At 39.3% G+C, this 17927-nt stretch overlaps 1 protein-coding gene across 3 annotated transcripts in view; it reads right to left on the bottom strand.

The window, feature by feature from the left end:
- The window catches only part of SLC25A17 (solute carrier family 25 member 17), a 63536-nt gene that overhangs the window by 25596 nt on the left and 20013 nt on the right, over positions 1-17927 (bottom strand). For all 3 annotated transcript variants that reach the window (XR_004140357.2, XM_031463327.2, XM_010983534.3), the window contains exons 3-8: positions 17279-17345; positions 15724-15875; positions 7396-7512; positions 6326-6471; positions 6145-6240; positions 4425-4507 (exon numbers count right to left, since the gene is read on the bottom strand). Coding sequence is in view for 2 of the 3 variants with exons in the window: in XM_031463327.2 (XP_031319187.1) it covers positions 4425-4507; positions 6145-6240; positions 6326-6471; positions 7396-7512; positions 15724-15875; positions 17279-17345 (661 nt within the window). In the remaining variant the exon portion in view is untranslated. The remainder of the gene's footprint in view (positions 1-4424; positions 4508-6144; positions 6241-6325; positions 6472-7395; positions 7513-15723; positions 15876-17278; positions 17346-17927) is intronic.

The raw sequence follows: 17927 nt of genomic DNA, 5'->3' as shown, positions 1-17927 counted from the left end.
CATTTTAGCCTCAACAGAACTAGAGAAAGTGACAGAAATGAAAAGCTATCCAATGCTGAGTCTTCCCATACATATGACTGTCTAACCTTGAGGTTCTCAAATTTAGCGTACACCAGAATCGCCTGAAAGGCTCAGTGGACCACAGACTGCTGGGTCCAGTCCAGGGTTTCTGATTCATTCAGTCTGGAATGGGATTCAAGAATTTGCATTTCTAACACGCTCCCAGGTGAGGAGGAGGATGACACTAGCCTGGAGACCAGCCCTTTAGAACCACTGCTCCAACCACATGAAGAATGCTCCAGCTAGGACCAAGAATTCAGAGGAAATGCCGCCTCCAAAGTTCCTTGTTGAGAGTGAGTTCATCTCATCAGCAAGTCCAGGGCTACATATGGCAGGCAGACTGAGATATTAAAGCTAATCGAGTGCTCCATTCAGAAGCTAGTCTATGTTTTATATATTTGCTATGTATGAAAATCTATTATTTGGAACAAATCATGTCATAAATGGGAATGAAAGCCTTAACTCATGATTTCTAGTTCATTGACCAACTTGAATTACGTTCCCCCAAGAAAGTCCACTGCAGTGTTTCTCAAGATTAGGTTTGCTGTGAGATAACAGAAAAAACATATACTGGTCTCCTTCCTCAGTTCCTGGCACAGAGTTCCTAAAACCCTCGTAATTTCCTAAGTGGTAAGAGCACTAGGAGCATTTCTTACTCTAATATTTGGCCTTTGATCCTAGTTCCTGACACAGAGCTCCTAAATCCTTTAACTTCCTGGGTGATAGCAGTGTCTTTCGTTCTAAAGGCTCTGGGAGGGCTCCTGGGTGGGGCTGGTCACCAGAAAGACCAAGCCATGATCAGAAGCTTGGGATTTTCAGCCCCACCCACCATTCTCCAGAGAGGGAAGGGGGCTGCAAAAGGAGTTAATGATGGATCATGCCCATGTGATGAAGCCTCCACAAAAATCCCCAAAGTATAGGGTTCAGAGAGCTTCCAGGTTGGTAAGCACACCCACGTACCAAGAGAGAGACGCACCCCAGCACTCCAGGGACAGCAGCCCTAGTGCTTAGGAGCCTCCCAGAGCTCTTTATCCGGCTGTTAGCCTGAACCCTTTATCATAGCCTTTAATAAACTGGTAAACATAAATAAGTGTTCCCCTGAGTTCGGTGAGCTGCTCCAGCAAACAATCGAATCCAAGAGAGAGGAGGTCACGGCAACCTCTAATTTGCAGCCAAGTCAGACAGAAGTTCTGTGTAACCTGGGGACCTACTACTTGTGACTGTCACCTGAAATGGGGGTCAGTATCATGGGAGTGAGCCCTTACTGAACCTGTGGGATCTAATGCTATCTCCAGGTAGACACTGTCAGAATTGAGTTAAATTTTAGGGCACTCAGCTGGTATTACACAGAATTGCTTGGCGCAGGAACCCACCCCCACATCTGGTGACCAGAAGTGCCCAAAGTGAAGTGTCCTGTGTGAGCAGTAAAGGAAAGATAGACTGGTGTGAATTTTTCTCTATATCCACTCACATCAGAATCACCAGCGTCTGTTTAGAAATGAAGATTGCCAGGTCCCACCCCAGAGGGGAGGCATGAATCAGTATTTTAACAAGCACTTCAGGTGATTCTTAATCAATCAGAATTCTGGAGAGGCGAGGCATGGTATACTCTCCTGTCCGATATAGTAGCTATTAGCCACATGTGGAAATTTAAATTTAAGTAAAATTAAAAATTCAGTTCCTCAGTTGTACTGGCCATATTTCAAGTGCTTCAACAACCACATGTGGTTAGTGGTGACCCTACTGAACAGCACAGATATTTCCATCACTGTAGAACATTCTAGTGGATGAAGAAAAGTTCTTCATTCATTCATTAATAAGTTCCTGAGTGCTTACTGAGCATATGAGTTTGAACATTTGGCTCCGCCTCCATCTGCCTTGTGCTGGGCAAATCACTTTCCTTCTCTAAATCTGTTTCCTAATCTGCAAAAACTGGAATACAGTCACCCTTCCACACTCACAAGGTTGAGTGAAAACCAAACAAGATGAGAGATGTGAAAACACACTGGATCTGAAAATTATATAACCCTGCAGATTTCTAGTTAACACTACGTTCTTAATTTTCTTAACTACATCTTTCTTAACTCTCACATTGCTATGGAAATTGGTATCACTTTTTTTGGATCAATATGGCAACACTTATCAAAATTTTATACGTTCAAACTTCTTAACCAAGTGATTCTACTTGAAGGAATTTTCTCTGCAATACAATCACTCAGGTGTGCAAAGCTGAATTTATGGGCTATTCTTTTATCAATCTTTATAAAGGCAAAACTTGGAAACAAACTAAATATTCACCATAAGTGTATTAGTCAATAAATTATGGTATGTTATGTAACAAAAAACAAGGCAGTCATTAAAAAATAATCTAATATAGATATTGATATGGAGGCTTGTTTGTAACATTAAGTTTACTTATTTTTTTATAACATTAAGTTTATAAAAATGCAAGTTTGCAAAGCAATATTCCCATATAATCCCATTTGTATAAAAACGAATACCCAAAAATGTATGTTTTATGCAGTATTCTGGAAATCTATACACTTTTTGTTAACAGAGACTACCTCTTGGAAAAGGGAAAGGAGAGAGAGAAAACAGTAAGGATGCATGTATTTATAGCTTTCCTGACATTTAAATGACTTCAATTTAATGAGTTCTGACTGATGTACACTCGTGAAACCATCACCACATTCAACGTAGTGAACATATCCATCACCTCCAAAATTATCCTCATCTCCCTCTGTAACCATTCCCCCTCTTCCCCTACTCTGGCCCCAGGCAACCACTGATCTGTTTTCTGTCACTATTGATCATTTGCATTTTCTAAGTTCTATATAAGTGGAATCATACAGTATGAATTCTTTTTTGTATGACTTCTTTTACTCAGCATAATTATTTTGAGATCTATCTATGTTGTTGCATGTATCAGTAATTCCTTCCTTCTGATTTCTGAATAGTATTCCACTGTATAGATATATCACAAATTGTACCTCCTCCCCTGATGATGGGCATTTGGGGTGTTTCCAGTTTTTGACTCTTACAAAGAAAGCTGCTATTAACATTTATGTACAGGTCTTCGTGTAGATATACTTCATTTCTCTCCAGTAAATACCTTGAAGGAGAATGGCTGGGTCTATGGTAGGTGTCGGTTTAACTTAACAGAATGTCAAACTGCATTCTTTGGAAAAAGTGGTCGTGCCATTCTGAATTCCCACTAGCACAAGAAGATTCTGGTTGCTTCACATTTTTGCCAACACTGGTTATGGTGGGCATTTAGTTTTTACTTTATACCACTTCTTTATCTTTGATTTTTTTTAATCCCAAGCATATTCTATCTTTGTAATAAGTTTATTTTCAAAATATCTTACATCTAGGAACAGTAATAAAGTTATAGCAGCTTTTGCTTCAAAGGTGCTCTGACTTATCTGACTTCCCGAGGGATCAGTTTCTTTAAATGAAACAGGGAAATGACAATAGTACCTGCCTCACAGGGCAATTGTTCAGATTAGGTGGGCTTGCCTATGCAGAGCATTCAGCACAGTGCCTGCCACACAGCGAGCACTCAAAAATGTTAGCTACTGTCATCACCATCACCACTGTTGTCACCATTATGAAGTTGTTGTAACTCTTCCTGCTCCCCCCGCTTTCCCACTCTGACTGCGGCTCTCTGATAGCTGCTTGTTTCTATCTACGAGAGGTCACAGGATATGCCACTGACGGAGCACTACTCAGCAGGATGGTCTCTACGTTAGATTATAGGAGGGCTCTCTCTCATTTTTAATTCCATGTTTCAGGTGTACAGCATTATAATTTGACATCTGTGTGCACTACACACTGATCACCACCACAAGTCTAATAACCATCCATTACGTACAGTTGACTCCTTTCATCCATTTTGCCCTCGAACCCTCTTCCTCTCTGGTAACCACCAATGTGTTCTCTGCCTCAATGAGCTTTTTTTTTTTTTAAGATTCCACATGAAAAAAAAAAAAAGATTCCACATGAGTGAAATCACATGGTATTTGTCCTTCTCCGCCTGACTTATTTCACTTAACATAATACCTACAAGGTCCAGCCATGTTGTCACAAATGGCAGGATTTCACAGGAGCATTCCCCTTCTGAAGGTGTCCTGAATATTTGTAACGAACAAAGAATAAGGCCCTGCACTTTTCTGTAATATTTCCAAAATGCTGTCATATCTCACTAAGCCCCAAAAGTGAGAAATCTGTGAGCACAGCAGGCAAGGGAGAAGTTTCTGGGCTGCCACTGCCAAGGCAGTGGTGCAAGATAAGCAAACACAACCACTTCTTGGCAGAGATGGCTGTTAAGAGAGGACAGAATGTGAAACATCTACAAAGCTCACCTTACTCGCTGGTGAAGAAGATAGAGAACATTCCGAAGACTCCCCAGGGTTCTGTTTTCTGGGTTTAGTCTGTGACGTCCAAACTGAGGAGGAAGAAAAAAAAAATCAAATAATTACTCTTTGCTACTGCTTCCTTTTTCTTAATTTCTACCTGTAAAGGAAATTATGTTGGAGTAATATCTTACAGCATAAGGTAATAAAAATATCCAATTAGTATGTAGATTTCATTAATACTCTATTTTTCAATGAAATAAATGAAATATTTCAATGAAATAAGTGAAAATAAGAAACATTTTTTCAGTGAAGCAAGCATGAGAATTTTCATTTTACAGAGAATCGTAGGGGAAAATTCTACCTCAAAATTAAAAACCATGCCCGTGATGATGTCGATATTGATGGCATGGCTTTCAGTTCTTTAAGAAGTTCTGATAAACACTCATCAATTAGAATCTCTGTAGTCCAAGCTCTTCACATTAAATCTCTGTACTACAAAAGTGTCAAAACAATTTATCTGAACGCTACTGAATTCCTTTATGTTAGCTACCAATTTAAAAATAGTACACTAGTAAAAATACTTTTAACAGAAGGTAATCATATTTTTGAACTGAAATACTTTCACTTTCACCCTCATTTTACTCATCAGCAAGTTCTTTGAATTTTTTCTCCCAAACAGACCTTGAATCTGTCCTCACCTGGTCTCTCCTCTCCACTGCTAGACTTCAAGTCCAGGCCACCATCATGTCTCCCCTGTATTACTGAAACAGCCTCCTCTTATCTCTCCACTGAACAGTCACAGTAATCTTCTCAAATTGTTAATCAGACCACATTACGCCCCAGTCTAAAGCCCTGCAAGGCTTCCCACTGTCCTCACCTACAGCCTCCCTGCTACTTCCCAATCTCCCCGAGCCACCACCAGCCACAATGGCCTCCTTTCAGTTCCTAGGACTCACCAAGCTCTCGACACATCGCATTTCCTCCATCTAGAATACTCTTCCTCCCGCACTTGGCACGGCTGGATCCTTAGCTGCCCTTAAGTCTTGATTTACACGTGGCTCCACAAAGGAGCCCATTCCCAGTCATGCCATTTAGGAAGCTCCCCACCATGCTGCTCTCCACTAAGTCACAGGATGCTGTTCACTTCCTGTAAGTCCTTTCCTGAACTTGTAATTATCTATATCTCGCTTATTTATCTGTTCATTCTCTCCTCTGTTATCCCTCTAAGGGCGGGGACTCTTTTATTCATCATGTGCACCCAGCTCCTCACACAGAGTGGGTGCTTAAAAGAGACGTATCTCAATGAATAAATAACTGAATGAATGAAAAACTAGAAATTTGAAAGTGCTTCAGAAAAGCTAAATCATTAATTCCTCTTGAATGAACTAAACGAATCAAGATTTTGTAAAGGATAATCTACCCTGACACCAAACAAATCAACTTGAACGAAAGGAAGGAAACTTACATTTTCCTGAGGTCCTTAAAGAACCTTCCTCCATATTTGGGTTTTCTGAGATACCATGTTACCTAAGAAATTGCAAATGTAAACTTTGTTCCAAGCCAAATAGGAAACCAACTGATAGCCCGACTGGTTAGCAAAATGTCAGACAAACGGAAAAATGGAAGAGGAATGCTCTGGCTTAACAACTGACTACTTCATTAACATTGCTTCACACAGAGAAACCACGTATTTTAGAATGTTGTTTGACTAAATCCAGGGACTCACCCTCAGGATTGACTGTACCGTCTGCATGGGATAGGTAACCGTGGTGGCAATTGCTTTGGCTATTGCACCAATGATGAACACATCCAAAGAAGAAAGCTGGAAAGCAAAGAAAGAATGAACTACATCAATCTAAACAAGAAGGTGTCAGAGATTATTTGCTGCTTTCAAAATCAGGGATTACCTTCATTCGTTTCTTTAAAAGCTGCCGTTTTAAACCTTCATAGAACATGAATTGGATGGCAGGATTGAAGACCAGCAGCAAGGAAGGAAATGTGCCATTCCATAAAGCCGAGATTCCTTCATCCCGAATGATCTGGTGAAAAGCATCTAAGCAAGAAATCAAGGACCTGTGATGACAATCCCCTAACCAGAGAAAACAACACAAATTCTGTTCAAATGTACCCAGGACACAAACCATACCGGTTCTATCCAGATTTCCTTCTTGCCATGACATTTTAGAGGCAAATTAATCAGTTACTACTTTTGAATAATCATCAGATATTGACAGTCACCAAGTTACTGAGAGACCAACTTCAATCACAGGCAACTCTTCCTGACAAACCTGGGGTTAACATGTCAAATTTTCCTAAGTAATCATCACCACTGGGAACTCTGTATTACACAGACTTGGGAACTGATGGCTTGTGTGTTTCACAACAAAGTCTAGTACAGAAAACAGTAAGATAGTTTCCTGGAGTCCGTTTTATAGGACTGCCTTATAAGAAAACCACTGTTTTCATTACAAAGATGGAAACATGAGAAAGGAGAACCTGGCATGTGATATATTAAAAAGCAGAAGCTCAAAGATATCCTACACTACTTTGGTATCTTCATCCAAAGACAACACTAGAAGAAAAAAGGTGCAGCAGATTATTCTTCAGAAATATTCACCCCCTCCCACTACACTCCATGGGATATTTCTCCCCCTCTTCCTGGGGCTTGGAAATTGAATGGGCTTTGGTCTAGAGGAGGTCAGCAGACAAGATACAGACAGGGCTTGAGATATGCTTGTACGATTGGGCGCGTCCTCTTCTGCTTTCGCCATCACCAAGAGTATACGCTCAGGCTGGTCCCAGGAGAAGGAAGAGAGACACGCGGAGCTGAGGCTCCCAGGCTGGAGTCAGCCTAGATGAGTCAAATCCCCATCAATCCACAGACACATGAACAAAACAAATGCTTACTTCTCGACACTGAGATGTGAGGCTGTCTGTTATAAGCATTATCACGGAAACTCGACCAAGAGACACTCACCAATAATACCACTGTAGTTGGTTGGTACAATGTCTTCATTTCTAAATTTTGCCCCCTGCAGCTTCAGCCTGGTGTTTACCACCCAGAGTGGAGTTGTTAGCAGCACGTTCACTACCCCTTTAGAAAGAAAGAGGGAGAGACAAAGGGAAAGCAAAATGTAATCTTTGAAGCTTTGCTGTCTTATATTAAAGCTACACACCAATCTTCCAGCTATACTTCTGCCACTGACCTCCTAGGAGACCTAAGGTAAGGTGTCCCTCTGTGCCCGGGTGCAACACAAGCCAGTACTGTTAGAAGCAATTCAGAAGCCTAGCTGATGGCAGAATGGCTGGCAATAGTACTCTCCACATGAAAAGAGTAATGAGTTTCCTCACCTATATAACAGGAGGCAATCTGTTTGTCAATTTATAGAGCATCCAAAGTAGCAATTTTGATACTGTTTTAAGTATACGTAATTTTTAAAAACAGCTTTTTAAGACAGGGGAAGTGGCTTATTGATCACATGCTAAATAAGTCCATGACAATATCACATAAAACACACCATTTATAACTCTCATATAAGTAGCTCACATGGTTTTAAGTGAGTATGGATCTAGTACAATGGGTGACAGGTGGGAGAAAGTGGTGACATTTGAGAGTGCTTCAACATGGACTAGAGGCTCATGGAAGAGTTCCTCATGGCTTGGGGGATTAGGATAGGCAGGCAGCAAGCAGCAGTTATGAACTGTCACAAAAACACCTGAAACAGCTTCACAAGCATAATCCTTACAAGCTTAAGGATGGGGATCTTGGCCCCCCAAGGTGGCCTCAGAGTGGAACAATACAATGAGCCAGGTGCTTCTTTTGTGAAAATACATGATCCCAATTTAACACCTTCTTGAGATAATAAAATATTCCTCATCAGTCCTGAAATGATTAAAGAAAAATACCAGACAGAGTTGTAACAAAGTGCCTGACACACAGTAGTATACACTTTATAAATGTTTGTTAAGTAAAATATTGAACAAGTAAACCAATGAACAAACTCAGCAAACAACCATACATCAAGCTATCTGGCTCCAGACATGCTTTGAAGAACCAAGAGGCACAATGATAAGGAAGAGAAACTTTCTTTTACTAATAGCCACTTAAATACAACAGGATTAAAAATGTTTGATTTAAGGAATCTCAGAACATACTAAGGATAAGCTTGGTGAAACTGCCAGGAAATCCAAATTCTGGTTTTTCATTAGTTGTATACAGCTGCAAAAGTAAGATATTTTGGAACCTCTCTCTTAGGAACATTATGAGAATATATTTCTCAAAATAAAAGGCATTATCAAATAATTTTATGAGTTGTACTTGTTATATTTTTACATATAACACCAAGGAGTCATCTGTAGCCATGATTCAATGTACTTATACGTTGTCACTTGAGGCATTGATTATTTTCTGAAAAAGTCTTACTGAGAGATTCTTGCTAGTCTCATTTTAAAAAAGCAGTGCCCAAGAGGCCAAGACAGAGGAATATCAACACACATCCATTTGCCCAGACTTTATAATGTATCCCTAGTCAATACAAAGTACACATCACTTAACAAAAAAAAATCAACAGCTAGAAAAATCAGACTAGAAAGTGCTTAAGTAGTCCACTGCTTTTTGTGTTGTTGTTGTTGATGAAGACGACGGGAGGGTTCAGAGCTAGAGCTTTTGTGGATACCGGAGACAGGTACAGTACACCCACCTTTCTAAACATATGAAGCAGCCTGCCCATTAAACAAATTCTGTAGAAATCAAAGTTCCCTTCATGTTCTATTCAAGAGGTAGGCACACACAAAACACTTCCAAGGCAATGCAGCCAACATTAAGATTTAGCTATTATTTAAAATTCTGCTTACATATCCCCACTATCAACATGAGCTGAAAGACTGAGAGGATTCTAAGGACAAGGTCAAGCACGCAAATGCACTATTATCATCTGAAGAGAGTACAAAGTCCTTACAAAAACATTTTATATTTCACAGCTTTTATTTGAGAAGTGAAGTACTTTGTTCATCCTCTAAGCCAAAAGAGATGGAGAGGTATTTTTTAACCACTATCATTTTATGAGTTCTGGGAAAATATTTGAGGATCCAAACTTTACTGGAAACTTGCAACCTATACAATCAAACTAAGGACAGCCTTCCGTGGAGGAAAAACAAGCTACAGAAGAACATGATGAGCAAGTCAGACTCCTGCTAAGGCAGGACGGATGTGGCCGCAGGATAAAGACGCCGTCCGCTTGTTTACGTGCAGATGTCTCCTGCCAGTTCCAAGCTGTGGCTGTTACTTCAGCTCTAAGGTGGGAAAACGTGACCTACCTAAGGATAGGAGATTGTTTCTCTTCTAGTTCGAATGATTCTATTTTCTTTCTTCTTTCATAAAAAATCATTTACAAGAAAACAGAACCAAAATTCAGAGATGGGGAACAGCAATTGAACATACTCACTAAAATCATTCACTGATTCAAAGAAAAATCAGAACACAGCTATTGACTTCTGAAATCTTGAGAACAGTTTTTTTAGCAATGAGTCTCCTTTGTTGAGGAGAGAAGACAAAAATGTAGTATGCTAAGTGGCTGTGCACTTCTGGGATGTATGGGCAGTGACCACTGCAGTGGCAGACAGGGCCACAAACCTAAGTGTTTGGCTCCCTACAAAGGAATGCAGCTTGATACACTGCAGGAACAATCCTGCCTTACCAGGTTTAAGGTCTCAGCATAGGAAGTTAATTTCAACTATCACAATGATAACACCATTTGCATTCAAAAGGAGTTAGTGATAAAAACCCCAGTTTCATAAAAATAGCCAGTATCATCTTCATTTAAGTTATCTGTAAGGTTCTGTTCTCAAATTCTTCCCCAGGGTATATATTAAGCTATATGGCTTTTTTTTTTTCCTGTGAAAATACAATAAATAATAATAAATCTCTAAGTTTCTAGAAAGAATTAGAAAAATAATAATACTGTTTCCGGTTTTCCCTGGAGATAATGAAACTCACTCCTACAGGGATTGTAATACAGTGGCAGGGTTCACAGCAGGAAGGGAAAAAGCCATTCTAATTATTGTAAAAATATGCAGGTATTAAGGTATAAAAACATGTTATAAGGAGAAGTTTAAAACTCACGAAAGTAATTTCCAAGGAATTCCCTATCTTCAGAAAAAGGGAAACCTACCATCAGAGAATTTCAGAATTATAAAGGACTATAAAATTCACTTGATCAAGGGTCTCTCAACTGGGACACTACTAACATTTGAGGCGGGATATCATTTGTTTGGGGCGGGCCGGGGGTGCTACTGTGTGGGATGTTGAGCAGCAGCCTGGCCTCAACCCACTAGATGCTAGCAGCACCTGCCAGCTGTGACAACCAAAAATGCCTCCAGACATGGATAAATGTCCCCTGTGGATCAACATCAGTCTCAGTTGCGAACCACTAACTTAACCCAATCACCAAGCGTTTATTCACTTTATTTTTGAATTTCTCAAAAGATAGGAATTCAGTCTCACCCCAATAGCCTGTTTCTTCTCAGAGCTGTTAGAAATTTTACTCTTCTTGATATTAAATCTACCTTCTTAAGTCAACTGGAAACACATGTAAAACTAGCTAGCAGATGTTTTTTTACCTGAGGTATGAATTAGCACTTCTTAAATGACTTTCTGTGTATTTTAGGAGAAGTCAATGCTTATCTGCAAGCCATTCAGCCATGGTCTGCTCATCTTGTATGCACTGTGTGTCCAGTATGTGCTAAGTAGGTGCTGATGACACAGCAATTAAAAAATGAAAACTCCTGTCCTCTGAAGGTCCCACTGGAAAGGTGTGAGACAAGACAAACAAGTGAAATACACAGTATGTGAGAGCACAAGGGTTAAGAAGAAAATTTAAGCAGAGAAGAGGGATGGAAAAGGACACCAGTTTAGACAGTGTGGCCATTCAGGGAAAGACTTTAAAGAGGTGAGGGAGTGAACCATGCAGGAACCAGGCCGAGGGAACAGGAGGCACACGGCCTGGAGGGGGAAGCAACCAGGAGTGTTCAGGGAGAAGAGGCCAGTGCGGCCTGCAGTGGTGTGAGTGGGGAGAAGGGTAGGCAGGCCAAGTCAAATGGGGCTTGGTAGGACCAGGTAAGGACTCTGGCTTTTACTGAGTGAGAAGGGAAGGAACTGGAGGACTTTGAAGAGAGAAATAATACGATCTCACTTGTGTTTTAACAAGGTCACAGCAGCTGCTGTGTTGCATACATACTGAAGAGGACAAAGGAGGAAGCAGGGCTCTGAAGATAATCCTGGTAAGATTTAATGGTGGCTTGGACTCAGGTGGTGGTGGGGAAAGGGGCTGAATTCTAGACCCCACGTGAAGAAACAGACAATAGGATTTGCTCATAGATTGGAGGTGGGGTCAGAGAGAAAGAGGACCAATTCAAGACTTTTGGTAGGGCAACCAGAAGTCTAGAGATGCCACGTGACACAATTGGAAGATTACAGGAGGAGTGGTCTTTTAAATTGAATTCATTCACTCAGCATTTAATCAGCACCTTCTATGTATCAGGCACTGCATTAAGACACTGGGGATGTAGAGATAAAAAAATGTAATCTCTGCCTAAATTTAAGGAGTTCACTGTCTAGGAAAAGATAAAGACATAACAGGCAGACTGTTGTTATTCAGTAGAGTAAGCCCACAGACAGAGTATAGATTATTCACAACGTGCTGGAGCACAAAGCGTAGGCGCCTAACACAGAATAAAACCTGGGGGTGGTGGGTTTGAGAAACACGGAAGGCTTCCTGAAGAGGAGGAGCTTGAGTTGAGAATAAAAGGATGAATAGGAGTTAATAATATTTAAAAAGGCAGTAAGACTGCTTCAGACAGACAAGAGTGGCTGTAGAGGAATGAAGACACTAAACGGCTGGGTCTACTCGAGGAATCAGTCTGGCACGGGGCAGGGCACAGGAGAGAGCTAGAGAGGTAAGCAGTATCACAGCAGGTCCTGCATGTCAGGCTCGCATCCTGCACGTGTACGAGAGGGGCCTCATACGCCAAGGGTGTCCGTGACTTCATCCCATATGCAAGCGACAGACACTGAAGGGTCTGAACCTGGGTGTAACATAACCAGATTGGGATTTTAGAATAGCAGATCTCAACTATTTCTCTGAAAAGACATGTAATAGATGATGTTCAGAATCGACACAGACCTATGGGCTCTCCCTGCACGTTAAGCATAACTCCATTCTTTTCTCACAAGCTCAAGAAAACATTTCAGAATGTAAGTGAATTAGAATGACATTATTACACGGGGATCACTTTTAACCAGTTCCACATACTGGACTCACCAGATAAACCTCTCTCCCGTTACGGGACACACTTATGGTGCCACAGCACATGAAGACATGTGACCAGTGTGCCCATGCCCTTCCACTCCCACCCCGCTGGGTTTTAAGCTCACCAAGAGTCAACTGTGTCTTTTCTTCAGCCTGCTTATGTCACCTGTATCTGTTACAGCAGGGAAAGCATCATAGGTATGGTTATATAAGAAAAAAAGGACAAAACACTCATCAATGAGCTGATATGCCTTGGCCATTCATCACAAAAACTGGAGAAGTATGTATTCATACATCTGAGGTGAAAATAAAATATTTAGATATATAATAGGCATTTTATGATACTCCCTACTTCCACTGACTTTTTAAATCTAACTGCCCTACTATACCAGTCTAGCTGTTCTAGGTATGGAAGAATCTCTTATAATTACAAACTGTGTAAGAATTAGAAAGGAAGTGAGCAGAGCACAGTGAGAGAGAACAAGGCATGATGTGTACTTAGTGGATAACAAAGTATCAGCAAACAAACAGCTTCAGACAAACAACAAGGGAAAGATTTAATCATACATTTCAGAAATTAGTAGCTTCATGGAAACTTATATGAGTTAGTCCTGGACTAAACAGTTATAACTAAAATCATAACCTTTTAAATGTAAATACATATGAGCTGCAATAAACTAAAATGTATTAAAATTAAGGTATTACAAATACTTTTAAGTGTAAGTATAAGAGATCATACTAGATTGCCATTTGTTACAGTTAAATAAAAAAGAAGATTTCTTCTCTACAGGATAACCTTGGATCTATTCTGATTTGTTTTTCCAAGTGAAGAAAGCTCAAACTTGAGTTCTTTGAGTTATGTCAGTGTTTGAAAACTATTCTTCTGGAAAGGCTACTTGGGCAGAACCATGTAAAGTGCATTAGTAAGGAAGACTTCAGAGGTAAGAAGATCAGAATAGAGCAACAGTCCAGGTGAGGGATGATGGCACTTGATTTGGGGACATGGCTATGGATATGGAGAAGAGAAAATGCATTCAAGAGATATTTAAGAGACAGACTGATGGACGATTCATGATGACCAAGCAGACATGGAGGGTAAGAGAGCACCCTCTCTGAGGACTTCCAGATTTCTAGCCTGAGTTACCTACCTAACTATTCATTCATCTCCTCAGGGAGTGAAATCCTGTGTGTTATACTGTTTATGTTGAAGTTGGTCTGGCAGGGAACAGGGGTGAAGGAGGTCAAAAGGTACAAACTTCCAGTTACAGAATAATTAACTCATGATGATGTAACGTATAGCAAGGTAACTATAGTGAATAATACTGAACTGTATATTTGAAAGTTGCTGAGAATAGATCTTAAAAGTTCTCACAAGTTCGCAATATACACAAATAACAATCACTATGTTGTATAACTGAAACTAATATTATATGTCAGTTATATCTCAATTAGAAAAAAAGTTGGTGCAAGTGAAAATTAATTATATCAAAATCAACCTAAGACTAAAATGAGAGTATTAAGCAGAAGAAAGGCTCAGAGACCAAATTAAAGAACAGCAGTGGTCTCATAAGGTAAAGAGGAAAACTTGGGGACCATGAATACTCCTGGCCTGGTAGCTATTTTTCAATCAAATTATTTTCATTTCAAATAGACATTTTATTTATTCAATTGTGTGGCTCTCAAATCAGTAATTTTTCAAAGAACATATTAAAAAGTGTCTCCACAAAGTACTAACACTCTATGTGCAACATTTAAATAAATTAATTTAGTTACAGACTAAAATGGATAAACACAAAAAATCATAGGAAATAGATCTCCTTTTTCTCCCATCTCTTTAATAAAACCCTGACTAATTCAACAAAAATTTTGCTCATTCAGCAAATATTTATTGAGCTCCTACTACATGCTAGGAATTGTTCTTACTGAGACTTTAGCAAGGGGGGGAATATATATATATAATATATATATATAATTATATATAACATATATATATACATATATATAATATATATATACAATATATATATACACTTCACGAGAGCACTTCTCTGATGATTAGTGATATTGAGCATCTTTTCATATACTTGTTAGCCATTTGTATATCAACTCTGAAGAAATGTCTTCTCATCAGAGAAGTGAAAATCAAAACGACAGTGAAATATCACTTTGCCCTCATTAGGATGGCTACTATCAAGAAAACAGAAAATAACAAGTGTTGGTGAGGATGTGAAGACACCAGAAATAAGTGCTGCTGGGATTATGAAATAGTGCCACCGCTGTGGAAAACAGTACCGCAGTTCCTCTCAAAACTAAAAAAAAACACCATATGATCTAGCATTCTGACTTCTGAGTATATATCCAAAAGAATTGAAAGCAGGGACTCAAAGTGATATTTGCACAAACTATGTTCACAGCAGCAACTATTCACAGTAACCAGGAGGTGGAAACAACCTAAATATCCATCGAGAGATGAAGGGATAAACAAAATGTGGTATATCCATACAATGGAATATCATCCTTAAAAAGGAAGGAAATCCCGTTACTTCCTATAGCATGAATGAACCTTGAGGACATTACGCTGAATGAAATAAGCCATTCACAAAAAGACAAATACTGTATGATTCCACTTATATGATGCATTTACAGTAGTCAAATTCATAGAGACAGAAAGTAGAGTGGTGGTTACCAGGGGCTGGGGGGAGGGTGGAAAAGGGAGTTGTTGTTTAACGGGTATAGAGCTTCACACTTGTAAGATGAAAATGTTCTGGAAGTCTGTTTCACAATAATGTGAATAAACCTACTGCTGAAATGTACATGTAAAAACTGTTAATATGGTAAACTTTATGATGTGCATTTTTAACACACACACAGTCAAGTCAGAAAACTAATTACATTCTTTGTAGCATTACTTTGTGTTAAAATAACCTCTTAAAGGATATACAGACCATGAGATAAACAATAAAATATAAACACATCTTACATTCAGAAAGTTTTGTTACCTGCAACAAATCCAACTACCAGATCTTTTCCAGTAGTAGAGTGTTGACCTTTGACCCAGACTGCTTTGAGGCTATTAAAAGTGTAGAAATAGACAAAATTGGAGCAGCAGAGACTGGAGATAACTGGAAACCACCCTCGATATGGTGCCAGGCTAGGGGAAGAACACAGTAAGCAAAGTAAGATGCTGGACAAAAGCCATCTAAGTTCCCAACTGCAGATTCCCTGGGTTTCATCTGTTATTCATGAGCATAAATGAGCTGAGTCCTAGGAAAGGCTGATCACCACTCGCGTATTCTCAAAGCTCACTCCTTCACTACTGTCACTCCAAACTGTATGCGTATCTTACATTCTGAAGGATGCCCAAGAAATCTCTTCTAGCATTAATGACACCAAATTAAAAACACACATTCAAGGACTGGTTTTTCCCCTTTGATTTCCTTTAGCAAATTACAACGTAAAATTAGAGACAATTTCCTCATGGTTGTTGATTCATATAGCATTACTCACATTTTATTACAAGGCAAGAACATTTAAAATGAAGTAAATATAGAAGTACAAAAAAAGTGACGGGGGCATGTTATGAGGGCAGAGGAACCAGACTGAAGGGGATCCCCTGGCCACATCTGGGATAATTTGAGCACCAAAATAATTAAGTATAGTAATCAATTGTTAATCATTGAAAAAAAAAAACAGGAATCTGGGTCTATACTGACATTAAATTAAGTATTTCCTCATAAGCTGCTTACAGTTGCAAGAGAGGAAAAACAAAATATTCAGTGGCTAACTCACATAATTAACCCATGAAGACCAAGTGGACAATATGTGACTCCAGATGTGACACCATGAGAAGGATACAATTTCACTTATGCATTATTCTGGCCAAGAATGAACAGCCTCAATCTAATCATGAAGAAACAAGAGGCAAGCATAAAATGAGAAACACTTTATTTAAGAAAAAAAAAGGGGGGGGGGTGAAGAAGGCCCATATTCTTTGAAAATGTCAGTGTCACAGGAGTAAAGGGCTTTGATGTATGGTATGTAACTTACTCTCAAATAATTCTGAGACAGTCTGTGTGGTGTGTGTGTGTCTGTGTATGTCTGGTTGTAAAGAGAGAAGACGAGAGGGAGGAAGCACAAGTACCAATGGGAAAACAAATGGAAAAAGTGTCAACAACAGGGGAATCTGGGTAGAGCATATACTGGTATTCTTTGTACTACTTTCAGTCTTGCAGCTTTTGTAAACTTGAAATTGTTTCCGAATAAGTTTTTTAAAAAGGTACACAATGTCTGAATACATCTGATAGGAATGAACCAAACAATTATTACCTTCTTCAGTTTACTGTACAAATAAAGCATTGGTTTCGTGGAAGACTCTACGATCTAAAAATCAAAACGGCTGGCCACAGAACTTTGAGGAAATGAAAACAACTATATACTTACAAGTCAGGCAATTACAAATTCACAACACTGTAAGGCTATGAGAATGGATAGAAAGGCCCGTGAACCTGCTCAGGAGCTGCTTTATCTGACAAAGACGCACAACGCAGTACTCACAGGCCTTCTTCTTTAATGATCTCCAGGAGCACCATGTGTGTTGTTTTGGACTTTCTTTTCTCATCAACTACAAGACCAAAGAGGATATGTTCAAACTAAATCCTTTGAGAATTATTATCTCCAGCATCAGCAAGTTTCACTGAAATGCCATTTACCTCACACAAGCAATCTCCCACCCTATCTTTAAGCTCCCTTGTTTGCCTCAGAACTCAGTGTTACTCCTGCATTCCCATGTGCTAAGTTCCCAACTGTAGATCCCTTGGGTTTCATCTGTTATTCATGAACCAAAAGACATTTTAATTCAATTCATTTCCAAAGTAAAAGATGTAACAGGAGAAATTTATTACTTATATATTTCAAAGGGCTCTCTTGGTTTTTTCCAGTCATATATTCTCATTTTTATCTTAACATCTTATAAAGCAGAGAGGAAATAAATTACCATCTCCTTTTTAGAGAATAGGCTACAGACACACACGTCTATAAAAGACACATGTAGTTAGCAGCAGAGTCAAGGTTAAAAGTTTTCAAAGTTTTAGCTTGTGCTGTTTCCTAATCTAAAAACTGAAAGGTCTCAAAAAGATGAGAACTGTGCTTTTCTTGTCATTCTCAATGAAAACAAAACCCACCTCAATTAACTTCAAACTTCCTA

Source organism: Camelus dromedarius, chromosome 11, assembly GCF_036321535.1.
Source record: "Camelus dromedarius isolate mCamDro1 chromosome 11, mCamDro1.pat, whole genome shotgun sequence".
Taxonomy (NCBI): domain Eukaryota; kingdom Metazoa; phylum Chordata; class Mammalia; order Artiodactyla; family Camelidae; genus Camelus; species Camelus dromedarius.
Note: the sequence above shows the minus strand (reverse complement) of the source record. Positions and strands in the feature narration are given on the sequence as shown.